We start from the raw sequence: 20,952 nt of genomic DNA on the forward strand, positions 1-20,952 counted from the left end.
TAAGAGACTCTGGGATGACTCAACTGTACACTTGAATAGAAACAGAATGAACTGCCGTTTCTACTTGATGGAGGTCAAAGCAAAGGGAAGATTCGCTGACTTGCTGTGCAGTACTTTATCATCTATGAGAAAGAGAATGCCCAATTTCATTCGTAGTCGCCTGCTCATAGACCCTATTTCGGAGTTCGGTGCAAAAGACTGTGAGTATTCTTGTGACCTTCATCGTTGGGTTTGAGAAATATTTACCACCAGGGAGATCAAGGGAGCAGAACACGCCGGAGCTATGAGAGGCTCCCATCTTGGAGTGCGAGCACACTGCGCAATTTGTTTGTCGTAGCCTCGGAATGCTCGCGTTTGATCCTGTGAACTGACCAGAGTGTACTACTGCGTAAGAGCGCATACGACTCACGCTTTGCTGACCAGTATGGAGCTGTGGCTGCGGGTGTGTTTGCAGGCTGTGTGTGTATGCGTACGTTGAGGTAACTTCGAGGGCAATTAGAAGGCGGACTAAATATCTTGTGAACGTATACATCAGGAGCGAGTACGTAAGCAAGTTGAAGAGAGTACAGTGGCCTAAGTTTACCTTGGCAGCCTCCCAGGCCAGATTGTTTGTTTGTAACTCCTTCACGTTAGCCCCGAAGCTCGTGAGAAATAGCGACCGCGGAGTCTTCAACGCATAGAAATATTTGTCGGTGATGGGCACTTGCTTGCTATACTTTTACTCAAAACGTTGCTCTTACTAACGGAAAAGCGTTAGTGGGTGTCCCGTAGGAAAATGTACCCCTAGTTCACTTGCTGACAAGGTACTCTGAGTTCAACTTCGACTTCGGATAACCGATGCTCATCAGAAGTCTCGGGACCGTAATAATATCTGAGTAATCGCATCAACCTAAAACAGGCTCACGCCCCTTGTGGAATGGAAAGGATTAAGACGGTAGACCAGCTACATCGCATTCCGCCACACCGACACTATCAGATCAAGTACAAGCTATCATGCCACGGATCCTTCCACATAAGCACGCCCATGGCCAGACGATCCGTCTCGCCAATGCCAGGGCTCTGCAGCACCGTCTGCGCATGCTTGATCCAGCCCCTGTTTTCAACCAGAATCATTATTGCTACCGGGCTGGAAGCAGAGAGCAGTGCCAGAAGCGGGAAGCAAATGACCGAGCGGCCGCTCAAGAACCACTGCTCGAACGAGCGTACCGTCTTTGGGACCGGCTTCCACATCTTCTCGTAAAGCTGGGCAGCTGTGGTGAAGGTCCACTGCACTAAGATTCGACCCACGCCAATGTTGGACAGGATGTTTGATACTTGCAAGGCACGACCGTAGCGCGTATGGTCACGATCCCGTGTCGACAGGGAAAATGTAGTCGCATCCCATATGTCTGTGTGATCTGGGCAAACTCGAGTCCAGTCGAAGGTGGAGGTTGCTTCGGTGAGGAGGTGCAGTATAGGCGGACAACCGCTAGCGAACCGGTATCGTAGAATATATACCGTGATCCCGTAGATCCAGATACGATAGATGATGATGCCAAGCTCCAGATCGGACTGGCGTAAAGCTGGGAAGTGACTGTCTAGAGCCTGGGTGAATAATCTGTTCAAAGCCATACATCGTGCATACCGCGATACGTTGTCATTCGAGCTTGGTCGTGGTTCATTCCGCTCTAACGTCAGCATTTTGATAGGAAGCTTGAGGAGGTCGTCCTGTTCATTGGAGCAGAGAGTAGAGGAAGTGTCGGATCTTTCCAGGGGACGTAAGCTTAGGTCCGGATCATGTGGCACTGCCATCTTCCATTGGCTTCCAATCAAAAGAATCAGCGTACTGTTGAGGGTTGCGGCGAGACCACCAAGAGCAATCCTGAACGTGCGTAGATCAATGAGCCAGAACCAGATGCCTCGGTCCTGGACGTGGAATACTGCTCTGATCCAAATAGAGACGGTTCCGATGTACTGTGCGAGAAAAGCCAGCAACAGCCCGAGTCTGCCAATCCAAAGGATGCCAATCCTGTGAGGCACGCGCTTGACTTGTTCAGGATGGAGCGATACCAAAGGAACCGCTCGTTGTGGAGAGGTTTCCGACGACGCATGCATACCGAGACAAGCCGCAATGAAGAACCGGGCTTGTACGCGTTCCCGTCTCCATAAAACTCTTATGGCGGCGATATTGGTTCGGATTAGGATCTGGGCCAGCGCCATCTCTGGGAATTCAAAAAGGCAGAGCAAAACCAGCAGACTTTCAATAGAGTTGACACTACCCTGCAAGGACATCAAATGTCCACAGGACGCCATGGTCGCTACGAGAACGGCCAGGAACCGGATCCAGACCTCATCGACCCTGGTCACACTGAGCAACTGTTATCAAACCATGGCGGGGTTTGCATCCTACCCTCTGGTGCTATACGAGTCACCCAAGGCATCTGAAAGACATGCTGGAAGCTCCGTGGTATTGCGACCAGCACAAACTAGCGAAACGTGATCGAGGCTGCCAGGCATGGCGACGATGGTGTACACTCCAGGTGCTGACACCTGTGTGCAATCGGCATCTCAGGCGGGATATATATTTTACAGCCCTATCGATCTCCGTACCTGGTTATGCGGGGCCTGTGGCGCAGCGCATGCATGTGCGGCCAGGGTATGGGAGAATGAGGTTCGCGAAAGTGAGATGCCCACTCAGTGTGCTATCGATCCATCGTTCGATGTCTCGGGAACCTTAACAATAGCTCTTGTCAAATCACACAAGTCCCACGAGCGTTGCCTGATTGCACGCGGATGTCAAGCCTGTTGGAGAATCGTCTGGGGCGGAGTTTATGTAGGCAGGGGTAGGCGCCACAAAAAGGCTGCCTGGTCCTTCACGCAGACATCAGCAAGCAGCGTTGCTATTCGTTGACCTGGGACGATCAGCTCGCATGGTCGTGATATTGATTGACTTGTGCGACCGCTCTATCGACATGCGTCTTTTTCGGGATTGTGGGCAGGCTTGCAGACATCATCATCATTGGTTAATCTCTGTGGATCGGGCGTGGTCCCTGGACAGTTGCCGACTTTGATGCCCCAAATAGAGAGTGTGTCAGGGCGCTCTTCGCAATACCAAGGAGGATGGTGTGAGGCGTTTCAGCAAGACGATATACCATGCGAGTCTGTCTAACAATACTGCTCGCAGACCGCTGTCCGGCGATCGTGTAGCTTCCAAGGTTCTAGGGTGATGGTGTGGGAAGGCGCCCAAGATGGCACGAGCTGTGGCTGCGGGTGAACGGCTTGGCAGACGACATCATTGGACGTCAGCTTGCCAGCACTTGAGAGAGCACCACCACCGAGCTTCGCACCTCACAACCGCCAAAGCTTCCACGGCGCCCCTCGACACTTTCCGCAGCTGATGCATTCAGCATGGCTGCGGACTCAATCCAGGACGAGCCCGAAGCGGCCGCGCGCGACGAACAGAAGCCGAGCAATGGGAAGCCCGCCGCGCACGAGTCTGAGAGCGAAGACGACGACGACGACGACGACGACGCGGACGAGGAGCCGAAGCTCAAGTACACGCGCCTGACGAGCAGCTTGGCGCCCGTGTACCGGAATGGCGACGCGACAAGCACCTTCTTGGTCGCCGGCGACAAAATGGTAGGGCGCATGCTCCCGGCTCCACATCCCCAGTCGTCGCAGAGCCTATGCTGAGTTCTAGGTAGATCGTAGGCAGCCATAATGGAAACATCGTGAGTCATGCACATGCACTTGAAGCTTCGTGAGCTGCGGATTGACTGTGGCAGCACGTCCTGACCGTCCCCACCTTCCAACCGCTCCGCAACTACAACGCCCACCCGTCGGCCTCAGTCACCGCGCTGTCCGTCTCGCCGTTCCCGCCCCCGGCTGCTGCCCTCCAGTCAAACTCGCCGAACAGAACCATCGATACCCCAGAAACCCCTCAACGTCCACCCCCCGGGCAGGCCCCGCGCACGCCCCGCCAGCAGCCCCTCGTGCCCGCAATCCCTTCGAATCAGATTTACATCGCATCCGCGTCAATCGACGGCCATGTCTGCGTGTCCTCGTTGGTCGACCCGAAAGACGTCACCTTGAGGAACTTTGCCCGTCCCGTGCAGGCTGTGGCTCTGTCGCCCGAATACAAGTCTGATCGACAGTACCTTTCCGGTGGACTGGCTGGCGAGCTTATTCTTACAACTGGCGGACAGGCGGGTGTCCGCTCCAACGCGAATACAAGCCATGCTTCTCACGCAGCCCAAGGCTGGCTTGGCGCCATCGGCCTGGGAGGCAACAGCGGCAAGGACAACATCCTCCATTCGGGCGAGGGCACAATCAGCACAATCAAGTGGTCGCTGTCCGGGAAGTTTGTGGCGTGGGTCAACGAGCATGGCATTCGGATAATGCGAACGAACCTGCATCTTGAGGGCAATGACTCGGATGCTGCGTGGAAGAGGATAGGTTTCATCGAGAAGCCGAACCGCAAGATATGGGAAGAGATGGCGGGTGTTTGGAAGGCGCGTCTCGAGTGGGTGGATGACCGGCAGCTGGAGTCAGATGACGACGCCATCATGAAGATGAACAATAGCAATGCCACCGAGAAATCAGATGCTCTGCTACCACATCACCGCACTTCGGGAAAGAAGTCACAGTCCAGCAAAAAGATCGGAAAGCTTGAGAAGCTGGTCATTGGTTGGGGAGACGCAGCCTGGGTAGTCCACGTCAATCCTGGAGGTGCAGGCGTCGGCAGAGATGTCGGCGAGAGATCGGTGGGAAGCGCCGAGATTGTCCATTTGTGCGTATAAAGCTTCCGAATCTGTATAAAAGCTAACGGTAAACGACAGCCTTCGGTTCGATGATTGCATTGTTTCTGGCATATCGCTATATACCCCTTCTTTACTTCTTGTTCTTGCCTATCGAACTCGCGACGACGACGACAATCCCATTTCCCAGGATACCACTCCCAAACGCGGCATGTCTAGGCGCCACAACGGTCTCTCGCCTGAACTGAAGTTGATCGACGCGGCTACTTCGGACGAAGTCGAGGTAGATTCATTGACTGTAAGCCGGTATGAGAGTCTGTCCGCAGCCGACTATCATCTCGGCACGCTTTACGTGCCACATCCGAAGGCCCTGACACCCGCGCAAAAAAGCGCAATAGAAGCAATCGGTGGCGGTATTTGGGATGCGACTCTAGGCGCCGCCCGAATTTTCAGCTCAGGTGCAAGCATGGTCAGTATGCCTGGTAGTGCAGATGTGAGAGCACCGTCAGTCTCGTCCTCTGGGAACATATCCGCGTCAGTCGCGGGAAAGAGACTGCCACAGGCACATCCAAATGCGGCTGGCCCTGGCCTCAAGGTCTTCATCCAAAGCCCATACGATTGCGTGCTAGCCATAAAACGAGACTTGTCAGATCACTTCAATTGGGAGGTTGAGCACGAGAACTACAAGGATGCATGGGAACTTCTCGAGGATCATCCCGAGATCGCTGCTGCTGCCACACACACTACCACCGAGTCCTCTCCTGCCAGCACTCCTTCGAAGAAGCCGGGCAGCTTACAGGAGTTCTTTGCCGACGAGGATGCTTCACAGACCACCATATCGGCCACACGCGCAAATCATAATTCTGCAGTCGAGAAGGAAAAGAGGCGGATAGGCGACCTGTGGGTGCAGCAGCTTGTCAAGTCTGGGAATTGGGAGCAGGCTGGTAAAATCGCTGGCCGCGTGCTGGGCACTTCACAGCGATGGGAACACTGGGTCTGGAAGTTTGCCGAAAAAGACCACTTCAACGAGATTGCGCCACACATGCCAAAGAAGCAAATGCAGCCGCCGTTGCCTTCTACTATCTACGAAGTCGTTCTCGGCCATTATATCATCCACGACCGCGTACGCTTCAAGCATTTATTAGAAGACTGGGACACAGGCCTCTTCGACACGGGAATCGTCATTGAAGCCATCAAGAGCAAGCTGGCTGGAGGCGACGTAACTGAAGACTCGGTAGAAGGCAACGAGCAAGGCCGAGACTGGCGGATACTGCAGGACGCGTTGGCGAAGCTTTATTTGGCTGAAGGGCATCAGCGAGATGCTTTACGTTGCTATATTCGCCTGCAGAATGCAGATGCAGCTATGGACTTGATAAGAGACTTCCACCTTGTCGACGCTATACGAGATGACATTCCGGGGTTCATACTACTTCGTGTGTCGAAAGAGCAGATGGAATCAGCTACGCTTGAGGAGCTAGAGGAGTCTTCTTTTGAAGCTGTTGGGGTCTTGGTCGACGAAGCAACCCGTGGCAACGTGCCTGCCCCTGAAGTAGTTGAACAACTACAGCGAAAGGGCGATTCGTTCCAACCATTCCTGTTTTTCTACCTAAGATCGATGTGGAGACCTGAGAGCCAAGAGCGGAAAGGCAGGACGGCAAAGGAGCGCGTGCATGCGGGGAGACTGGCTGTGGATGGCAAGCACATTGCTGAGGAGTTCGCCGATCTGATGGTCGAGTTGTTTGCCGAATACGACCGCGAGTTACTTTTGAGGTACTTGCGTGAGTCGCAGGCGTACGACCTAAGCAAAGCGACCGGCATCTGCGAAAGCCGACAGTACATCCCTGAGCTAGTGTAAGTATCGTGGGTTTCTAGAGAGATTTGAAGGCTGATTTTATTCCAGCTACATCCTTTCCAAAACCGGACAGACAAAGCGCGCTCTGTACTTGATCATCGACAAGCTGTCGGATGTCAGCTTCGCAATCTCATTTGCCAAAGAGCAAGATGACCCAGACCTCTGGAACGACCTCCTCGAGTTCTCCATGGATAAACCACACTTTATTCGCGGCCTCCTCGCAGAGGTTGGAACCGCTATCAACCCCGTCCAGCTCGTTCGGCGCATTCCCGAAGGCCTAGAGATCGAGGGCCTCAGAGATGGTATTCGTCGGATGGTGCGAGAGTACGAGATCCAGTACTCCATCTCAGAGGGCGTAGCCAAGGTGCTAAGAGGAGAAGTGGCAACAGGCATGGGCATCCTTCGCGCAGGCCAAAAGCGCGGCGTCAAATTCGAGGTCGTACCTTGCGACGACGACGACGACGAAGACTCTTTCGACCCTTCGCTGGAGAAGCAGAAAGCAGGCTTATCTGGAAAGCTGAAGTCAGGCAAGAAAGTCGACATTGAAACCAAGGGTGTCGATCCTCATACTGCAGCAAAAGTTACGCATGACGATACCACCACCACTGCACTGTCCTCTCACACTAATGCCCTTGCCGGTATCCAGTCGGATCCTTCTCCACCTACTGGGGATGCTCCTCCCGGGCACTGCACAGGCTGTCACAAGCCGTTCATGCTTCCCACCGCGGAAGAAGAAATGCTTACGGAAGGCCCTGTCCCACCTTCTCGCGACACGCTCGTAGGTTTTGCGTGCGGCCACGTGTTCCACCTGTCCTGCCTCTTACCCAAGACGAGCGCGAGTGCGAGCGTGGCAGCGACACTACAGCAGCAGCTCGCGAGTGATGCAGAGGATGGCGGACGCTGGACGAGGAGCGTCGGCGCCAAGGTGGCGCATGCGCATGTCATAAAAAGAGCGGTGGGGGCGGGGTGTGTGGTCTGTAAGGAAAGGGACGCGGTTGGAGAGGAACGATGAGTTAGGATTTGGATGGCGGTGTACTGGAGGGATGCATGGGACGGGTTGGTGGTGTATATATGTGGGCTTTGGTTACTGTGGGAGGCACTTCTTGAGAAATGTGTTAGTAAATTTGAACGGATACAAAGCCGCATTGAGCTAAGACAGGGTAGTGTATGTCTCTGCGCCTTTGCTTTTGTAATGCACATCCACGTTATACACGCTAGTTTGCTCACAGTAGGTGACAAAAAGAACTGGACCTGTACTACACCTTATCCTGGTGGAACTCGCTGTATAATACGGTTGTAAAGATGTAATCTGAAAGTCTTTCCCGGAATTTCACGTTTGATATCATTAAACTGACATTCTGAAACTTCGAGGGCTCCTCTTGTAAGAACTTACTGCATAATACAGTTGTAAAGGTCTAATTTGATAGTCCATCCCGAAAGTTCATTGCTACAGATAGTCAAGTGTTTGTTGTCACCCACTGTGTATGTAGAATAGAGACAGCGAAGGCCTACTTTTGACAACGTTCTGGATGTAAAAACAAGATTCGAGAATATGTACAATGCCTGATACAAGGGATTCCAGGAAAGGCCGGAGCCGGAGCCGGAGCTATGGAGCGAGTCACTCACCTGGCCAACCTGCTTACATAGTCACTCTTGCCGTTTCCGTTTGCGCAAACGGCCAATCTACCCCACAGATTTTTTGGCTTCGACTTTGATCCCTTGCCCACAATAACTCCTCAACTTCGACACGTCGTTCGCGCTTCTTTCCTACAGTCCCATGCTTACTCTCTGACGCACAGCAATCTAGCCAGAATGAAGCGCCAACGCACCGACAACCCGAGCGACACTCAATATGACCTTGCCAAAAAGGCACCAAGGCGAGAGTCGGAGTTCCCTCCGCAAGGCCAAGGCCGACGCCGCGATGTGTTTCTGTTCCTCGAGCTCTCCGGTGGTGAGTTATAAGGTCAATTTTGGGCTCCGAAATTACAATTACCGACATGTATACAGAATTACGAAACCGAATCTACGAATTCTGCCTCTCAGAAGAGGTTGTCCCACTCGTGCCAAAACGGAAGTTCCTTCATGTTGGAGTCCCGAGCCAACTTCATCTGGGCGTCCTCGCGTTGGCTCACATGAACCGCCAAGTACGAAAAGAGTTCCTGCCGATCTACAAGCGCAACATGAATGTCGGAGTCCCGTTCAGAGATATCCAGGAGTTCGCTGATACCTGGTTGTCGGGTGAAGCACAGCTGGCTGGCAATATTCACATCTTGGATTACCAATGGATCAGTCGGACTAGTGCAGAAGTCCACAGTTTGCTCCGGGCTTGCTCGATAAATCCTGGGCTGACAGTTGCTCCAAGATCAGTTCGTGTGGTTGTTGATCTCTACGGCCACCCTAGTTACAGATACGAACTCCGCGGCCCCTGGAATCTATACAACCTCGTGCAAGGCACCAGGCACGCAGACTACACTGATAATACTTGGCTGAGTGAGTCTGCCATATGCATGCTGTGAACTGCTTCCAGGAGTCTTACTGATAGCTTTTTCAGACTACTTCGAGAGAGCAGTAACGGCGATAACCGTTTCTTCCGGACTTGAGGATGCCGTCATCCAAGTGAAGAAGGAGTATGTCGAGCCGTGGATGACTGAGCATATGATGCCATTCCAGTACGCGCAGCAGTGGCAAGCGTGGCAGCAGCGAGTGCAGTTGCCGGGATCCTGGGATTGCTTGCCGATGGTTGACTGGTCGTACTGCCGGAGTCGCGTGACAACCCAGGCAGATGACGGAAGCGCCGTTGAGATCGTGAGTATCCCGCCATCAGTGTCTGCATTGACTTGTACTAATGAGTTCTACAGAGATGCACATCACAACATGGTCGAAGGATTCGCCAGCTCAGCTACAACCTCGACTGAGCCACCTGAGATGAACAGTCGAGCTTCATGACGGCGTATTACACATGGAGTGCTGGCGAATGACATGCTTGGTCGGGTCGTTGCTTGCTGTCGGACGTAAAAACTCTTGGCAAAATTGTACAGAAGTTGACATATGATTGTGGGATGCGCCGCGAAAAATCGGGCAAAGGTTTCGGAAGGGGGTGTCTATGTATCGTCCGTCCATGCTCGGGCACGCTCATGATCCTTCCTCAAGTGTCCCGTTCTTACCTCTAAATGTAAAGTTTTGTTTCATCCACGCAAGTCACACTGGTCACTGTTCCTCCCACTTGAATGCCTCAGCCCTGCAACAGGCTCCAATCCTTGATATCAAAGCTCTCCAACACCCTCTTCGCAATCTCATCGCCATCCTTCATCAGCGACGTCTTCTCCCCTGGCGCAGCCTTTTCATACTCGCCCGGATAATGCGGGACATTGACCGTAACCATGATATCCGTGCCGTGCTCCTTCACACGCAGCAGCAGCAAATGAATAGCCACAAAATCAGGCGTCTTGCGCGGCCGATCAGGCGGCGGGGGCGTCTGTATGAACGACAGCGTGTAAACGGGTTTGTTCCTAAACTCCATCAGTTACAAGTTGTTCGCCATGATTAGCTCACCGCGCTGCCAAGCTATGAATGTGGCCACACGTGACCCATGCACTCACAAGCACAGCGCACACCACCCGCTAACGCAAACAAGAACCCCAAACTTACGCTACCTTCGCCATAGCCGCGTGCGACTGCTCCAGCATGTTCGTCTCGTCCCCGGTGCCGTCGACCAGGTCGGCGAAGTGGTACTGCAGCGCTTCCGCATCCGTCGGCTTCTCCACGTACTCCAGGATCTCGACTATGACACCCGAGTATCCGTTCTCGTCGAGATAGACCTCCTGGTGGTCTGGCACTTCTCGGATCTGGCTGCGAGGGTAGGTTAGCGATGTGGTAGGAGCGCGGAAAGGGAAGGCGCGGACCTGGCGTCGCCGTATGCGGTAGGCAGATCGACGGTAATGGCGCCGCCGTAAAGGTCGACTTTTTTGTATTGCATTTTTGCAAGTCTAGATGCTGGTGTGCGTGGCACTTGGAGGAATTTATTGAGGGCCTTGGTGTCGGTGATGCATGTTCGAGTGTGGTTGCGACGCTTTATATGCGGCGATGGTCAAAGTTGAAGTTCTGTAGTAGCACGCTCGCGTAGGTAGCAATCAGGCAGACTCAGGCACCAATTTGTATGGTTACCTAATTCACGACAAGACATTGGGAAACTTGCAATTGTATATTATAGCATTTGTGAGCCAGTACGATTGGCCGCGGGGTATCATCGGAACTTTTTGGTGTCCTCTATGTGGTCCATTCTCCAAATTTTGAGCGCCTTGCAATGCAAATCGAAATCTAGGCAGCCAGGCACCAGGCATACACCATCCTGTGTGCACTCAGACTGCCTTTGTACCCGCAGCCTAGCCAAGCTGTTCCGCCTTTCCTTCCTTCCTGTCTTGCTGTCCCAAGCTTCCTCCCTTCTGACCTGCTTCATGTCGCCGCGGCACGAGTGTGTCCAAGACGCTTTCTATGCCGCCACCGCAGTATCATCCACCTCCATCAGCGACGTCGTGCGCTTCCCGTTGTCGGTCGAAAGCCCTGCAGCTGCCTCTGCTTCCTTCTGCGAGTATGGCTCTTCCTTCAGTTGCTTGACTCTGCCCAGTCGTCAGTACTTCCTTCCCCAGCCTCCACAGTGCGTTCCTCACCTCCGCTTGTGCACCTTCCCCTTGTAGTGGGCCTCGAAGTTGGCCTCGCTCTCGAACCATTTGGCGCACTCAGTGCAGTACCATTGGCCCAGGCCGGGCAGATCCTCGGCGGCCTTTACATCCTTGTACTGCGCCAAATGCTTTTCGTCGCGAAGGTCGGCGTGGATCTGGTCGAGGTCGCGCGTGTGGCGGCGCGTCTTCTTCTTCGAGTTTTCTCCTCGTATCGCGGGCATGGTGATTGTCTGATGGTATGTGCAAATTCGGCCGCGGATGTGGGTCGCTCGGAATGTGGACGAGCTGTAGTTCGGCCTGGCGGCTGGGGGACGTGCGGCGGGCGCGCGCTGTCTGCAGGTCGACAGAATTTTTCGGAGCCTGCACTCGGGCTTGGCGCCTCCGCGTGCGTGAAACGGCGTGCAGACGTGCGACGACGCTGGAGCGCAGTCGCATCGCAGAGGTGAGCGCCGCCGCGAGCTGCGGTGCGTTATCTGCTGCCAATCAGCCCGTGCGAGCGGCAAAAGAAAGTGTGAGGCGGCGCGCGCGGGGTCATTCCTCCACGCTGCCAGCTGCTGCCGCGTGACGACATTCCCAACAGCTGCTCCACGACGTGCTCCCCAACCTTCATATACGGTGCAAGCAGCAAGTGCCGCGGCGGCGTTCCGCGCACCAGGGCTCGAGGTGCGAAGAGCGCCTTTTGTCGCGGCTTTCGCACGCGCGCACGTGAAACCCGCACGCGGGCGACGGGAAATCACAGCCGCCTCGCTCTGCTCAGGCGCCGAGGTAGCTCTATCCGTGCGACCCGCGCTGCAGCCAATCAGCCGAGCTCTGATCGCCATTAGTTAGCGGCCAGGTTGCGGGCCAGCTTCTGACGTTCTTTTCTTCCGCTTCTCCATCTCTCCAACTCTCCACTCCATCCTCACTACCCACCATGCAGAAGTTCGCGAGGCTAGGCCGACTCGGCCAGAGCCTTGTCCAACGGAGGCAATTGGCCACCGTCAGCGATGCGCCGCTCTCCAAGAAGGTCGAGATGACCAACTGGGAGAAGGGCCACTACATCAACTACCAGAAGATGAGCGAGAACCTGGGCATCGTGCGCAAGCGTCTCAACCGCCCGCTCGCCCTCGCTGAGAAGATCCTCTACTCGCATTTGGACGACCCTCACAACCAGGAGATCGAGCGAGGCACGAGCTACCTCAAGCTCCGCCCCGACCGCGTAGCTTGCCAGGATGCCACCGCCCAGATGGCCATTCTGCAGTTCATGTCGGCTGGTCTGCCCCAGGTCGCCACGCCCACCACTGTGCACTGCGATCACTTGATTGAGGCCCAGGTCGGAGGCGCAAAGGATCTGGCTCGCGCCAATGACATCAACAAGGAGGTCTACGACTTCCTGTCCACCTCCTGCGCAAAGTACAACATTGGTTTCTGGAAGCCCGGATCTGGTATCATTCACCAGATCGTCCTCGAGAACTACGCTTTCCCCGGTGCTCTTCTTATCGGTACCGACTCGCACACTCCCAACGCTGGTGGCCTGGGTATGGCTGCTATCGGTGTCGGAGGTGCTGACGCCGTCGATGTCATGGCTGGTCTTCCTTGGGAGTTGAAGGCTCCCAAGGTGCTCGGTGTCAAGCTGACCGGAAAGCTGTCTGGCTGGACTTCTCCCAAGGGTAAGTTCTTATCCGAGCGTTTGTCGTGACCGGAGATCTCCGATCTTCAGTGCACGGAGCACCCAAGTCCGCATCGAGCTTCGATGAGCTAACTGGAGCTTTAGACATCATTCTCAAGGTTGCCGGCATCCTCACCGTCAAGGGCGGAACCGGCTACATTGTCGAATACCATGGTCCTGGTACCGAGAGCCTGTCCTGCACGGGCATGGCCACAATCTGCAACATGGGGTAAGTACATCCAGGCTTTTCTAAGATTCAAGGTTGCTAACTTTTGCAACAGTGCTGAAATCGGTGCTACTACCTCTGTGTTCCCCTTCAACGACCGCATGTACGACTACCTCAAGGCCACCAAGCGCCAGCACATCGGTGACTTCTCCCGCGAGTACGCCGCCGAGCTCCGCGAGGATGAGGGTACCAAGTACGATGAGCTCATCGAGATCAACCTTGACGAGCTTGAGCCGCACATCAACGGTCCCTTCACTCCCGATCTTGCCACCCCCATCAGCAAGTTCAAGGAGGCCGTCAAGGCCAACAAATGGCCCGAGGAGCTCAAGGTCGGTCTTATCGGTTCGTGCACCAACTCCTCGTACGAGGACATGTCGCGCGCTGCCTCAATCGCTGAGGACGCCATGTCCCACGGCATCAAGTCCAAGTCCCTGTTCACCGTCACCCCCGGTTCCGAGCAGATCCGCGCCACCATCGAGCGTGACGGTCAGCTCAAGACCTTTGAGGAGTTTGGCGGCATGGTCCTCGCCAACGCTTGCGGCCCTTGCATTGGTAAGTTCTCTAATCTTTTGTCTGGTGATTGTCTGCTAATCCTTTGCAGGCCAATGGGACCGTAAAGACGTGGCCAAGGGAGAGCCCAACTCCATCATCTCGTCGTACAACCGTAACTTCACCGGCCGCAACGACGCCAACCCCGCCACCCACTCTTTCGTTACATCGCCCGACCTTGTCGTCGCGATGTCCATTGCTGGAACTCTCAGCTTCAACCCCTTGGTACGTACTCCCCGAGTTATATCAGGCTGAGCCAAGCGGTACCAAAGTCATTTGAATTTTGAGTACGCTGTGTTGACCCAGGTTGGGGTTTGCAAAGCCGGACGACACTCCTAATTTTCTTTGCATTAGTGACTAACAATGAGTAGACCGATACCCTCAAAGATAAGGACGGCAAGGAGTTCAAGCTGAAGGAACCCACCGGCAACGGTCTCCCCACTCGAGGATATGACCCGGGCCAAGACACTTACCAAGCACCGCCCGAGGACCGTTCCTCTGTCTCCGTCGCTGTGTCGCCGACCTCCGACCGTCTTCAGCTCCTCCAGCCGTTCGAGGCCTGGAACGGCAAGGACATCGAGGAAGTGCCTGTCTTGATCAAGACTGTCGGAAAGACTACAACTGACCACATCTCGATGGCCGGCCCGTGGTTGAAGTACCGTGGACACTTGGACAACATCTCCAACAACATGCTCATCGGTGCCATCAGCGCTGACAGCGGCGAGGCAAACAAGATCAAGAACAACCTCACCGGCGAGTACGACGCTGTCCCGGCTGTCGCCCGTGATTACAAGAAGAACGGCATTCCGTGGGTTGTCGTCGGTGACTGGAACTACGGCGAGGGATCTTCCCGTGAGCACGCCGCCCTTGAGCCCAGGCACTTGGGAGGTATCGCCATCATCACCCGATCCTTCGCTCGTATCGTAAGTTGTTCGTTTTTCCCACAGAAGACTATTTTACTAACCAGCCACAGCACGAGACCAACTTGAAGAAGCAGGGTATGCTTCCCTTGACCTTCAGCGACCCCGCCGACTACGAGAAGATTGGCCCCAACGATAAGGTCACCATCAAGGCCACCGAGCTCGCCACTGGCAAGCCCATCACCCTCGTCGTCCACCCCGTCGATGGCAGCAAGTCCTTCGACATCAAGTTGTCGCACACCTTCAACGACAGCCAGATCGAGTGGTTCAAGAACGGTAGTGCGCTCAACACCATGGCCAAGAAGTCTGCGAACTAAACGCATCACGACGAGGCTATGGAATACGACACGCGAATGGAGATGTACATACTGAGTTGAGGACGGCCGGGATACACCGATGATGGAGACGGATGAAGTCACGACGTCTGGGGAAGAAGAAATTTGGAGTGTGATGGGTGGCCACGAACATGCAATGTGCTGGTGGCAGAGCTTTTGATATCATACCGGCTCGGCAAGGTCGGGTCTGGACTGTACTTTTTATGGTGTTTAGCATGCTATCATGGGAATTCATTTGCGGCATTACTTCACGAATCGTGCAAATCCCTTGTGGTCTGGACTTGATATTGACTAAACACGTCCCAAAAACCATCAGTTTCATGTGATAAGTGGCCTGTGCTAACGGCAATAGTACTTCAACGATTTTTGCGGCGTACTCACATCGTGTATCCTGGGGTACGTTGGCCTACTGTATCTGAATTCCTCGAAGTTGATGGATGTATCAGAGTTCACTTCAATTTGTTACAGCTTCCTAGTATACATGCAATCGTGGCCGTCACTCATCAACAACCTACAATTTGTCGTCTCTACTGCAAAGCCTTGCCAAAGAGCTCGATAAGCTTCAGCGCCGTGTCATTCAGGTCATCGTAAAGCTGGAAATGATTCTTTCCCCGCACAACGGACAACTCCTTCGGCGCTTTTGCATCACCTGCAGCAGTTCTACTGTAGTGCATCGTCTGAGCATTGCTCCCCGCAATCATCAGAAACGGCCTTGGAGAAATCAAATGCTGGAACAGGAACAAGTCGTAGCTGGCCATAAGGTCGTAGCTGTGCAGCGGAACCTTCTGGTCCGAACGTTGAATGTTCGCTAAGACTGCCCCGCCCTTGTCCGTGTACGTCATTCGCTGCAGGGACCCGTAACGCGTCCACTGCGTGCCGGCGACCGAGACCAAGACATAACAGCAGTCAGCGTCGGCCGCAGCTTGTTCTCGCGCAAAGACATGACCCGCCGCCATGGCTCACCTTCTGCGTGGAAAGCAAGCTGGCGTCCACAACGACTTGTCCGTCGGCCTGGGGGCTGATCTCTTTGTGTTGGACCATGTAAGTTGACAGTCGCATCGCTTCACCGCGACCTGCGTGTGTTGGAGAGCTCCAGCCTAACCGTCGCGCATAGATTAAGAAGTTTGGCATCAACAGCCAGATCTCGCAGATCGCATACGACCCTGTACAGAAGCTCCTCGCCGTCGGCACCAACGAAAGCAAGTTTGGGCTCGGGCAAATCTACGTCTTTGGGCAGAAGCGCGTTGAGGTCGTCTTTCCTCTTCCGCATCGTGGGTCTGTCAGGATCTTGCAATTCTGCGCCGAGAAGCTTCTCTGTGTGGACTCGAGAAATGACTTATCGGTGTTCTCTCTGGCAAGTAAGAAGCTCCTGAACGCCCACTCTCCCCCCGCAAAGATCACCGCGCTGCACAGCGACCCCGCGCTCGACTACGCCCTGCTAGGAACGCAAAACGGAGATGTACTCGCCTACGACCTAGATAGAGAGCACCTCACGCAGTTCAGGATACCGAATCTGTGGCGCGAGCAGTTCCCGCAGTCGAGACTTACATCAATTGTGACACTCTCGCTCCACCCGCGCGACATTGGTACCCTGCTCATTGGCTACAACGCCGGCGCTGTCATATACTCGTTCAAGCAGAATAAGGCTATCAAGTACTTCAACTACGTGCTGCCTAAAGGCGCGCCGGGAGGAGATTCAGACCCGGCGTCCATATTCAAAGAGAGGAGTCCACCCTTGACGCAGGCCGTGTGGCATCCTACGGGGACTTTCGTATTGACTGGCCATGAGGATAGCAGTCTCGTGTTCTGGGATCCCAAAGATGGTAGAGTCATTCAGGCGAGAACTCTGACCGACACCGGCGTCGACAAGCCCGGCCCTGGTACTTTTAGTCCTGGCGCTGGTCCCGGTACATTTGCACTCAAGAGCCCAATTTTCAAGATTGCTTGGTGTGCGAATGAAGACCCGGACGATACCGGTATCCTCGTTGCTGGGGGTCAACCATCCAACATCGAAGCTAAGAGCTTGACCTTCTTTGAGCTAGGACGCACACCGATATACAACACTTCGTCATGGCAAATTCTCTCGGATCACTTTGAGAATCCCAAACGACAGAGGATACTGCCTTGTCCACCAGGTACCGAAGTGGTCGATCTGTGCCTAATACCTCGCGACAGCCCTCATTTCGCCGGTTGCCAGGACCCCATTGCTGCCGTCAGCTTGCTGGCATCGGGAGAGCTCATAACGCTCTCCTTCCCAAGCGGGATTCCGATAACGCCCACGAACCAGTTACATTTGTCTCTTACATTCGTTCATCCTTTCGTAACCCACGCAAACTTGGCCCCGGTTGAACGCACAAGATGGCTAGGAATGACCGAGAAACGGCAACATGGGCCGAAGTTCATTACTGGCGGTCACGACGCTGTTTACCCTCTCAAACGATTTGAACATCGAAATATCGTGCAGACCTCACACGCAGACGGTACCATCAGGTTGTGGGACGCCGGCCATGCGGACGAACTCGAGAACGATGCATTACTCCAGCTAGACGTCGCGCGCGCCCTAGGCCGGTTGGATCGCGTTGAAGTGACGAAGATATCCTACGCCGGTGCAGCCTCCGAGTTGTCAGTCGGACTGCGATCTGGCGAGGTGGTCGTCTTTCGTTGGGGGATCAACAAGCATTTCGGTCAAGAGCTGCCCCCGGGCGAGAATTTGCCAGGTGCTCTGACCGATGTGCAGGATCGGACCGAAGCGCTTTTGAAGGAAGGGATGATGCCACTGACCCTCCTCAATGAAGGAAACGGACCAGTATCTACACTGAAGCATTCGGATGTTGGCTTTGTGGCTGCTGGGTTTGAAGGTGGAAGCCTTGCCATCATCGATTTGAGAGGCCCAGCACTAATCTACCACGCGAACGTATCCGATTTCGTAAAGTCTGACAAACGAGGCAGTTTCCGGAGGAGCTCTTCCCAGAGTGCGACGAAGCCGGAGTGGCCAACAAGCATTGAGTTTAGCGTTATGACGCTTGAGCATGATGACTATTCGAGCATTCTATGTCACGTCGGTACCAACTTAGGCCATGTAGCAACCTTCAAGCTACTACCCGAAGCAGGTGGTCGCTATGCTGTCAGTTTTGCAGGCGTCTGCACCTTGGACGACAAAGTCATCAGCATCTGTCCTATGCATGTAGATACAGGGCGGCCTGCATACGCATCGCAAGCTGCTGTCTCTGGTTTGCGGAATGGTGCGAAGGTCAACGGCGTTTTGCTTGCTGTCACCTCAAACGGAGCTAGGATATTCCAACCAGCTACCCATAAAGGTGCGAGCAAGACCTGGAACGAGTTCCTATGTGACTCAGCATCCATTGTTCGATATGAAGATCTGGGCCATTGCTTGCTCGGTTTATACGGCGATGGCTTCGCAAGGGGCTACTCAATACCTGCCATGAAGGAGATTGGGGCCGTGAAGGTGGCAGATGTTCTGGATCCGCGGCGCTTCCCTGAGGCCGTGATTACGAGCACGGGAGATGTACTAGGCTGGACTGGACCGTCTGAGCTTGCCCTTATCAACGTCTTCGGAACGAATTTGAAACTGTAAGTCATCCGCGCATAGTCTTCGTTACTTGTGAACTGACGTGCTACAGTGACCAAACGAGAGATACACTTATCAATCCAGAGCTTCTCATTCCACCACGCCCAACAATCTCAAACCTGCAGTGGATCTCAGGCACCCAGTATGTTACCATGGAAGACATGGACCTTCTCATTGGCGGCCCCGACCGCCCGCCGTCGAAACGCATGCTCGCTCAAGCCCAAGCAGACGAGGCACAACGCCGTAGAGACGCGCGCCGACCCGGCCAGCCTAGCGCTTCTTCTTCTGCTGCGCCTCCGCCTGCAGACGAAAGTTGGGGGGCGTGGGCGTCAAGAACGTTGAATGAGAGGACCGAGAAGCTGAGTATTGTGGGCGACAGCATGGACAATCTAAGCAACAACAGCAAGGGCTGGGCAGATGATGTGAACAAGTATGTGGCCAAGCAGAAGAGAGGCATGGTCATGGGGGCTGTGAAGAGCAAGTTTGGGTTCTAGGGGAGGGTATCTGTGGTTTTGGGGGATCAGTGTGTGCGTCAAAAGGCGTTGTCGGCAGCGATATCCACTAATCATTCATATTATAGCTTGAACCATTTGTTGCCGATTAAATGCTCGCATGGATAGGTCCGAAATTGGACGTATCCGTAGGACCGTATCCTACCGCGGTCTTCCACACAGCTTCTATGTCATTCTGATATATCCAATCCAGCCCTCCACCTCCGTCCGAGATGACCTTACCCCTCACTCTCTCATCAAATGTCGGATCCCCAATATCAGCCAGCTTCTTCGCCCGCCGCGCCGCCTCAGATGCCAAATACTCGTACATCCTCGCATAGTACGGGAGTCGTATCTCATTGAACAGCGACAAAGCTCTACCAGTATCGTTAGCGTAGTAGGCCAACGCCCTCGCAAGAATCCACCCATCCTCCATCGCGAACCCCGCGCCAGACCCAAACGCCCCGGACAATGCGTGCGAAGAGTCGCCCACAAGCACCACGCGGTTCGACCACGCGGTCAGCGTGGGAATCTCGGGGCCGGCGAAGGCGGCGAACTCGCGCCAGCCTCCCGCGGACACCCTCGCGAGCGCTTCACGGATCTGCGGGAGATACTCCTATATTTGGACAAGGATCAGTTACACCCACCCTATATCAGCGTTGTGGTCAAATATTGGACTTACTGTGAAATGCGACTCTACATGCTCGTTCGTCACAGGCACGCCCCAGCTCACTTTGCTCGCGCTGTGCACCGCGGGATCGTGCCAGGCTCTGGCGGCAATCTCCCAGAGTCCTTCGCCCACTGGGGAGAAGTACACGTGCGTCGTAGGCGTGTGCCACCACGCTGTAGTTCCGAATCGGGGGTCGAGATCCGAGACTGCGGACCAGGGGAGGAGAGTGCGCCAGATGGTTGTGCCGGTGAACTTGAGGGTGTCTGGGTACGCCGGGAACGCGGTATCGCGGACGACCTTTAGGGTATTAGTAATGTGTCTTTAAATCAATGCAGCGTAGGGGAATGAGGGACGCATACAGAGCGTATGCCATCTGCGCCGACGACAAGATCAACGACGCTGGAAGTGCCGTCTTTGAAGGTGAGCGATATTCCCTTTGCGCCCTGGTCCTCCATCTTCACGAGTTTCTTAGACAGCTTGATCGTACCAGGTCTGACGGCCGAGAGCAGCGCAGACTGTAGTTTTGTTCTCTGCGTGCGGATTGGTGGTCTTCCGGTCGCGCTATGGGGCTTTTCTCTTCGGTGCACTTCTTCGCCTGACCTCCCGTTTCTATCATTGAATCTGTCAGCCACTTCATAATAAGAGCACTTAGATCTCATAGATGCAGTACACGCACAGGTTTAGAACCGTATATGTCTCGTGTCCGGTGTTCACCTGATCAGCTACTCCCAGCAACTCCAACACCTTCCACGAATTCGCCCCAATGCTGATTCCTGCACCAACCTCGCGCAGCACGCTCGCCTGCTCGTAGATAGTGACTTCAACGCTTGGTATCTTCTGGAGAGCGATGGCGGTTGCCAGGCCTCCAGGGCCGCCTCCTACTATGGCGACTTTCAGGGGTGCTGCGGTGATGTCGACTGTCATTTTGTATGTATGATTTTTTGTTTCAAATTCTCGAGATCTCCGAGGAGGAGAGTGGAGTGGAGGTATACATATCGGGAATGTATACCGGGTTCGCGAAGCTCCAGGTTCCGCGTGGTAGTGACAAAGCGGCTTGTCGTCAAATGTCACGCGAATGGTGTGCGAGCTACATGAGGGTGGGGTTCGAGCGCCGGGGATAGGACGGCGCCCCCACGAACTTCTGGACGGCTTGCGTGCTGAACTAGACGGTATCCAGAGGTGCAGCATGGTACTGGGGAAGTCGCGCTTCGCAAACCAAACAGCATAGGAAAGTCCGGTCCAAGCATCTCATTCTTG

The 20,952-nt window shown here is 54.5% G+C and overlaps 9 protein-coding genes across 9 annotated transcripts; 4 read left to right on the top strand and 5 right to left on the bottom strand.

The window, feature by feature from the left end:
* Positions 1–972: 972 nt before the first annotated feature.
* CC84DRAFT_1181189 (uncharacterized protein) lies at positions 973–2,496 on the bottom strand (the record flags this gene model as incomplete). The annotated part of the gene is made up of 2 exons (XM_018180535.1): positions 973–2,338; positions 2,390–2,496. 2 exons carry the CDS (start codon positions 2,494–2,496, stop codon positions 973–975), a joined length of 1,473 nt encoding a protein of 490 aa, XP_018030085.1.
* A 559-nt stretch (positions 2,497–3,055) lies between these two features.
* Positions 3,056–7,760, top strand: CC84DRAFT_1169235 (uncharacterized protein). Its single transcript, XM_018179608.1, has 5 exons — positions 3,056–3,618; positions 3,684–3,710; positions 3,765–4,768; positions 4,818–6,587; positions 6,637–7,760. Exons 1-5 carry the CDS (start codon positions 3,388–3,390, stop codon positions 7,598–7,600), a joined length of 3,996 nt encoding a protein of 1,331 aa, XP_018030086.1. The 5' UTR covers positions 3,056–3,387; the 3' UTR covers positions 7,601–7,760.
* Positions 7,761–8,138: 378 nt separating this feature from the next.
* On the top strand, positions 8,139–9,503 carry CC84DRAFT_1210024 (uncharacterized protein; the record flags this gene model as incomplete). Its single annotated transcript, XM_018182259.1, has 4 exons — positions 8,139–8,539; positions 8,596–9,078; positions 9,140–9,393; positions 9,447–9,503. The coding sequence occupies exons 1-4, from the start codon at positions 8,401–8,403 to the stop codon at positions 9,501–9,503; spliced, it is 933 nt and encodes a 310-aa protein (XP_018030087.1). The 5' UTR covers positions 8,139–8,400.
* A 139-nt stretch (positions 9,504–9,642) lies between these two features.
* Positions 9,643–10,692, bottom strand: CC84DRAFT_1169237 (Mog1p/PsbP-like protein). Its single transcript, XM_018179609.1, has 3 exons — positions 10,491–10,692; positions 10,237–10,437; positions 9,643–10,097 (listed from the first exon to the last, which is right to left on the bottom strand). Exons 1-3 carry the CDS (start codon positions 10,562–10,564, stop codon positions 9,821–9,823), a joined length of 552 nt encoding a protein of 183 aa, XP_018030088.1. The 5' UTR covers positions 10,565–10,692; the 3' UTR covers positions 9,643–9,820.
* A 385-nt stretch (positions 10,693–11,077) lies between these two features.
* Positions 11,078–11,488, bottom strand: CC84DRAFT_1103566 (uncharacterized protein; the record flags this gene model as incomplete). Its single annotated transcript, XM_018175022.1, has 2 exons — positions 11,078–11,204; positions 11,256–11,488. The coding sequence occupies 2 exons, from the start codon at positions 11,486–11,488 to the stop codon at positions 11,078–11,080; spliced, it is 360 nt and encodes a 119-aa protein (XP_018030089.1).
* Positions 11,489–11,905: 417 nt separating this feature from the next.
* Positions 11,906–15,186, top strand: CC84DRAFT_1169238 (aconitate hydratase). The gene is made up of 6 exons (XM_018179610.1): positions 11,906–12,916; positions 13,021–13,144; positions 13,197–13,693; positions 13,743–13,915; positions 14,062–14,613; positions 14,664–15,186. The coding sequence occupies exons 1-6, from the start codon at positions 12,181–12,183 to the stop codon at positions 14,925–14,927; spliced, it is 2,346 nt and encodes a 781-aa protein (XP_018030090.1). The 5' UTR covers positions 11,906–12,180; the 3' UTR covers positions 14,928–15,186.
* A 271-nt stretch (positions 15,187–15,457) lies between these two features.
* CC84DRAFT_1169240 (uncharacterized protein) lies at positions 15,458–15,707 on the bottom strand. The gene has a single exon (XM_018179611.1). The coding sequence runs from the start codon at positions 15,701–15,703 to the stop codon at positions 15,473–15,475; it is 231 nt and encodes a 76-aa protein (XP_018030091.1). The 5' UTR covers positions 15,704–15,707; the 3' UTR covers positions 15,458–15,472.
* Positions 15,703–19,081, top strand: CC84DRAFT_380430 (uncharacterized protein). Its single transcript, XM_018185971.1, has 3 exons — positions 15,703–15,986; positions 16,060–18,536; positions 18,587–19,081. The coding sequence occupies exons 1-3, from the start codon at positions 15,900–15,902 to the stop codon at positions 19,026–19,028; spliced, it is 3,006 nt and encodes a 1,001-aa protein (XP_018030092.1). The 5' UTR covers positions 15,703–15,899; the 3' UTR covers positions 19,029–19,081.
* Positions 19,082–19,134: 53 nt separating this feature from the next.
* On the bottom strand, positions 19,135–20,619 carry CC84DRAFT_1222737 (FAD/NAD(P)-binding domain-containing protein; the record flags this gene model as incomplete). The annotated part of the gene is made up of 4 exons (XM_018183408.1): positions 19,135–19,641; positions 19,708–19,992; positions 20,055–20,304; positions 20,372–20,619. The coding sequence occupies 4 exons, from the start codon at positions 20,617–20,619 to the stop codon at positions 19,135–19,137; spliced, it is 1,290 nt and encodes a 429-aa protein (XP_018030093.1).
* Positions 20,620–20,952: the final 333 nt, after the last annotated feature.

Source organism: Paraphaeosphaeria sporulosa (assembly GCF_001642045.1).
Source record: "Paraphaeosphaeria sporulosa strain AP3s5-JAC2a unplaced genomic scaffold CC84scaffold_14, whole genome shotgun sequence".
NCBI lineage: Eukaryota > Fungi > Ascomycota > Dothideomycetes > Pleosporales > Didymosphaeriaceae > Paraphaeosphaeria > Paraphaeosphaeria sporulosa.